We start from the raw sequence: 6,030 nt of genomic DNA, 5'->3' as shown, positions 1-6,030 counted from the left end.
CCTCCTCCACGGCCCTCCCGCTCTCGCGCACTCCAACTCCCATCAGCCCTCCGAAAGCTTTCGGCGGCGCCTGCGCGCGACGGGAAGCCCACGTTCGGGGAAGTGGGAGGGGCGGGGTCCAGGGCGGGGCCTCCGTGGCTATTGGTCGCTTGCCTGGCGACCGCCGCTCTGGATTGGCGGCGCGGGGACGATCGGCTCCGCCCCCTCGCGGGGCGGGGAGTCTGCGCAGGCGCGCGCGGGGATCTCCAGTCTCCGGGATGGAGGGACAAGGCGGCGGTGGGTCCGTCTCCAACGTGGAGCTCTGTAACTTGGCCTACGCGGGACAGCTGGAGGAGCTCAAGGAGCGGCTGGCCGCCAACCGGGGCCTGGCGACGCGCGCCGATCAGGTTGGCCCGGCGACCGGGAGAGGGCATGGCCGGCCTTGGTTGCCTTGGCACCTTAAACCATGATTTATTGGATCCGGGCTTGTCAAACTGACCACGACAGGCTCGTTTTGCACGGCACGCCGAGGCTTAGATGTGGCTTGCCAACTCCACAGAGCTGGCACAGTGCACTAAGCCGGGATCAGGCAAATCCCATCGTGGCTTAACAGGGTCTCGTTTGAGAGAGGTTCTGTATTGTGGCTTATTCAACAGACCAGGTCTTTTTTTTTTCTTTTATCAGTATGTACAAAAACCATTAAGGAGCAATACAGTGGAGACCTTAATGCTAAGGAATCAGCTTAACCCAAAACCTTTATTGTGCCACAAATACTTTTGACGCAATCTTAGTGGTATTTTTAAGGTTGTGTTCAGTTCTGGGCGGAAAAGACCAATAATCTTACACTCATTAACGTTGGCGTCCTAAATTGTAATCAATATTGACATAATACTTCTTTATTTTTCTTATCCTCAACAGTCTTAAGTCAGTGTTTTTCAACCTTGCCGACTTTAAGATGTGTGGACTTCAACTCCCAGAATTCCCCAGCCAGCATGGCTGGCTGGGGAATTCTGGGAGTTGAAGTCCACACATCTTAGTCGGCAAGGTTGAGAAACTCTGGTCAAAGTTATCTAAACATTAGACTGTTAATCATCTTCAATCAATACAATACTGTACAAATGTCACTGTATCAAAACAATATAATGTATTCAGATTCACAACAACATAATTAAAATAAACCAGCAATCAATGCCGCTGAGTCCACTCAGCCCCTGGGTGGCTTTGGGCACCTACTAGGAAGTTTGCATATGAGCCACGGTTTGTTTAATCATGGTTGATCGACTGGATCGCAAATAGCTACATTGCCTTCCCAAATGCTAATGAGGAAGGAAGAAGGGGTTGAACATTACTGGTTTGCTTGAGTTAATTCTCAAATAGCAGCAGCTTTATTATGAAGTGTGGCTATAAAAGGAGTGGCCTTTGAGAGAAGCCTTCCCCAAGCTGGGTAATTTCCAGATATAGATTCAGCTACCTGAATTCTCAATAATGGCCATGCTGGTTGGGGAATTCTGGGAACTGAAGTTCACATATCTGGAGGACATTTCAGTTGAGCAAGCTGGTCTGCAAGATGAAATGGTCTCTTCGCTCAGATTGGCCATCCTGTTCCCCTACTGTGTCGGTTGACCTGTTGCCTGTAAGCAAAAAGCACTTATCTCCTTTTTTTCCATGTCTTCTCCATTCAGGACAATAGGACAGCTCTACACTGGGCATGTTCAGCTGGACATTCAGATATTGTTGTCTTTTTGCTAAGCCTGGGAGTGCCTGTTAATGACAAGGATGATGTAAGTAATGCCGTTTTCTCTTCTCTTCTCTTCTCTTCTCTTCTCTTCTCTTCTCTTCTCTTCTCTTCTCTTCTCTTCTCTTCTCTTCTCTTCTCTTCTCTTCTCTTCTCTTCTCTTCTCCTCTCCTCTCCTCTCCTCTCCTCTCCTCTCCCCTCCCCTCCCCTCCCCTCCCCTCCCCTCCCCTCCCCTCCTCCCTCCCTCCCTCCCTCCCTCCCTCCCTCCCTCCTTCCTTCCTTCCTTTCTTTCTTTCTTTCTTTCTTTCTTTCTTTCTTTCTTTCTTTCTTTCTTTCTTTCTTTCTTTCTTTCTTTCTTTCTTTCTTTCTTTCTTTCTTTCTTTCTTTCCAAAAGATTGAAATACAACATGAGTGGGTTTACAAAGGTGTATAAGTCTACCAGTCAAGGGTAGGGTGAGTCTTTACTGGGTATATTGTGTTACGCAATGTCAAGGTTTCACAATATATCAGGGATGGAGCAACTCCAGTTCATGGTCCTAACTTGGCCAACCATACCAGCCCATCCTTGCAACCTTGGCTTTGCCTTGACCACCCTACATGCTTCTTCTCAATAAGGGTTCCTCCTTCAAGCCCCAGCTACTCAGGGATTTATTGACACCACACTTTCTCCAATCAGCCTTCTGAAAGACTGAAAGAGCACTTTTGAATCAGCTCCTCTCCAGAAGTCAGATGACATCAGTCAGCAGCCACCCCCAGTTACTTCTTCCCACCATGGAAGGTCCTGGGGAAATACCTGGTCCTTTGTCCCAGTCCTGCCCCCCCATCCCTGCCACTCAATAACTGAAGTATCCAACCCCATGAACTGTCTGATTTGCATTCTTATGTTCCAGAAAGCAAGTGAGCAAAAGCCACCAGCCTGCACCAGCTCCTACAGTATCATCACTGCAGAGAGGAAATGGGAAGTCATTTGTGATGTCTAGTCCTTTTCTTTCTCCAGGCTGGCTGGACCCCTCTGCATATTGCTGCATCAGCTGGCCGGGATGAAATTGTGAAAGCCCTCCTTCAGAAAGGAGCTCAGGTGAATGCCACCAATCAGAACGGCTGCACCCCTCTGCATTACGCCGCATCGAAGAATAAGCAGGAGGTTCGGTTTTGCTTTGTGGCTTTGCTCTTTTCCCTGCTTCTCAAAAGCAGACGGTCTGGTCATCCTTTTCTCTTCTCCCCAATAGATTGCACTGATGCTCCTTGAGAACAAAGCTAATCCAGATGCAAAGGATCACTTGGCCTCAACGCCGTTACACAGAGCAGCATCCAAAGGGAACCTGAAAATGATACAGATCCTTCTGAAGCACAAAGCTTCAGTCAATTTACAGGACTCCGAAGGAAACACAGCTCTGTAAGAACTGGATGCTTTTCTTGATTTATTACAAGGTTTTGGCACTAACTCAGGGCTGTTGACACACCCATAAAACAGAACCAACTACTATAGACTTGCAAAGGTAACCTAGGTCTGTGTTCCCTTCCAGAAATCATGGTTGACTTTGTCCCAATTCGTTTAAACATCTAAACAAAATAGATATTAATTCCGTTCACCCAACACCCCAAGCTGTATTTCTTTATTAATGATTTATATTAGCTAAACAAATAGTTCCCAACCTGTTTTGGGGAATCAGTGCTGATCAGTAAGGGCACTGCAGGTATGGGTGCCACAATTAAAATACATGCTTTAAAATAGCCCAAATCTCAGAGATTAACAAATCACACCAGATGTTGGTGTTCTGGCTGGCAGCCTTGTAAGGTTTTAGCATTTATCCCCCACCTCTCATATACATGGAAGCATGAAAATGTTGTGAAATTTGGTGATTTCATGGTATTTCAACCATTTAATTTTTAAAATACATATTTAATGGATCACAAGGATCTCATCTGGAGGGATTATATGTGCCCTGATAGCCACAGGCATTTTATTCCTGGCCCCCATCTTGGGCTCAAAAACCATTGGTGATAACACAGAAGTCCATAGAAAGAAAAAAGTTGAGAAGTGCTGAATTACATGGTTTTATCTTCTCCATGATATAATGTGGCTTGCTTGCTTGTTTGTGGTTTATGCACTGTGCGAACCTAGACTTGGTGGCTTGCAAGTCAAAAGTAATGGTGCAGCATGTTGTGGGTTATATAGTCAATCATGGCTAAACAAGTTGCGGCTTTGTATGTTGGATAAACACCATAATCATGGTTCCCTTAGCAGTGCTTTAAAGTTCTAGCCCTTCTCTCCTGTGGATAAACATCTCCCTGTAGTACAAAATGTCTCTTTTCATCATCGGTTGAGATTCTAACAGTCCTACAAATAAGGAATAGTACAAGATTGCTGTTGCGGGAGGCAGAGCCCCACAGATTTTTGACGGTACAATCTTAAGTATTTGTACCATCATTCTACTTAACATTGCATGATACAACCTTGCTTAATTAGCAGACTTTTAGCCTTGCTTATTAAGAACTTCTTTCTACCTAACTTCCAGATCTGTTCTGATCTGTGGTCCTTACCGGACAGTATACTTAACTAAGCCCAGATTGAACTAGCTGTAGATTAAAACTGAAGCCATAATTTGAACTTCCAGTTGTCCAACAAGCATGCTATCTGCTAAAGCTACTTAAATTGCTTCTAGCATTTGACCTGTTAGCATTCTGCTAAGCTTCTGTGATGTTAGATTAACATGATGCCTTAACTGACTCTTAAACCCCTGGATGTAATGCTAAAATGTCATGGCAGGTCTGGGTATAATCCAAGTCTGCCTTTAAAACAGCAAAGTCTGCAAATATCTGGGCCGTTAGAGAACCCCACTGTAACTTTGTCAGTTTCACCAAAAGAAAAAAAAATGCAATTCTCTATTATGCCAGTATCTTTTTTACATCATCTCAGCATGAAATCTATGCAAAACTTCCCGATTCTCCTAAGATGATCAGATCGAGTAGCTTTGTTTAGTATTTGGCAGGAGTTTGCCAATAAAGAACCAACTTGTCATTTCAAGTAGTGAAAAGTCTTGTCCCTCCTCCCTGTATGCTATTTTTGAGCATTTGAATACAATATTTATGTCATATAAAATCCAAAGTAGCTCTTTTGGCCAAACAATCCAGGGCAGTATTTTTCTTGGGTTTGAAAACAATTGGGAAGCCTTCAGGTCCTTCAGAACTCTTCCTCAGGCGTAATTATAAAAACAATAGAAGAAGAAATATGCAAAAGTGCCTTATGCTGAAGCTGAGTCTGTAAAAGAGTAATTCTTGGTGTCCTTTACAGCCATTTAGCTTGCGATGAAGAGAGAGTGGACGAAGCGAAACTCCTGGTGGCCCACGGTGCGAGTATCTATATTGAGAACAAAGATGAAAAAACCCCATTGCAAATTGCAAAAGGAGGGCTGGGATCTATTCTAAGAAGGCTGGTTGAGGGGTAGCTGCGTTGGGCGACATGAATTCCATTCTTGATAAAGCTATTGAAGACTGTTCATAGAGGCTTTTTAAAAAAAAAAAAAGTCTGAACATGCTACAACTTGAATTTTTATTGCACTGTATCTTCTGCATACTTTCCTACATCTTCTGTGGCCAACTCTCCAAAAGTCTCCTTGCGTTATGAAGCTTATTACTGTTTTTGCAAAGTCTGGTTGTCCTCTTGGAGAACAATTTCAAGAAAACTCTCTCCATCTGCTTTCCTGTAACTTTGGAAACCAGATCTCCATCTGTGTCAGGCTTGCAAGAAGAGGCGAGTGGGTGAAGCCTACAGATTGCTAACTGTAAAAGTGATCGCTTTACTTTTTCAACTTGTCATCTGTGTATTAAGTGAATGTCAAAAGGTAGTGCTCACGTGTGGTGACTCAGAATTGAGCACGCCTTGCCAAAATCCAAGGCTGCAGCATCTGTCGCCCTCCAGAAGTTGCTGAACTACAATTCCCAGCAGCCACTGCCAGTGGTTGAAGATTCTGGGATTGTACCTTAATGGCATCTGGAGGGCCACTGGTAGCAGCTGTCTCACTGGATTTCTTTATTGTAATATTTTTGGAATCTTTCTGCAAGCATCTTTTGCTTCAGCCTACTTCCTCTTGTAGGCAGTAAGTGATCAGAGTGGAGCATTATGGGAAGAAAGCTTATAGATTTAAACTTAGTTCAGGAAAGGTGCAGGTATCACAAATTGTTCCTTGTGAATAAAAGCTAATGTGTGTTGGCATTGTGGAGCTTCTTGGACTTATTTGCCGGGACCTCATGTGGTTAACTGTTGGTTTCAGCGAACTGCTTATTAAAAGAAACCCTGTTCAAGACCATTTTAA

The 6,030-nt window shown here is 44.4% G+C and overlaps 1 protein-coding gene across 1 annotated transcript; it reads left to right on the top strand.

Annotated features, from left to right (window-relative positions):
• The first annotated feature begins 218 nt into the window (after nt 1-218).
• Nucleotides 219-6,002, top strand: PSMD10 (proteasome 26S subunit, non-ATPase 10). Its single transcript, XM_025166600.2, has 5 exons — nt 219-386; nt 1,662-1,760; nt 2,712-2,858; nt 2,944-3,110; nt 5,010-6,002. The coding sequence occupies exons 1-5, from the start codon at nt 258-260 to the stop codon at nt 5,161-5,163; spliced, it is 696 nt and encodes a 231-aa protein (XP_025022368.1). The 5' UTR covers nt 219-257; the 3' UTR covers nt 5,164-6,002.
• The last annotated feature ends 28 nt before the right edge of the window (nt 6,003-6,030 follow it).

The sequence above is a fragment of the Python bivittatus genome, unplaced genomic scaffold (genome assembly GCF_059951505.1).
Source record: "Python bivittatus isolate LINGU-HERP-01145 unplaced genomic scaffold, Pbiv_v1 ctg000790_np1212, whole genome shotgun sequence".
Taxonomy (NCBI): domain Eukaryota; kingdom Metazoa; phylum Chordata; class Lepidosauria; order Squamata; family Pythonidae; genus Python; species Python bivittatus.
The sequence above is the reverse complement of the archived record's forward strand: the minus strand, read 5'-3'. Positions and strand labels throughout refer to the sequence as shown.

Excerpts from the sequence above, each read along its gene's own strand:
- PSMD10 (XM_025166600.2), top strand. The coding sequence starts at position 258 with ATGGAGGGACAAGGCGGCGGTGGGTCCGTCTCCAACGTGGAGCTCTGT. Across the intron at positions 387-1,661 it reads TGGCGACGCGCGCCGATCAG|GACAATAGGACAGCTCTACA; the intron begins GTTGGCCCGGCG and ends TTCTCCATTCAG. Across the intron at positions 1,761-2,711 it reads CTGTTAATGACAAGGATGAT|GCTGGCTGGACCCCTCTGCA; the intron begins GTAAGTAATGCC and ends TTCTTTCTCCAG.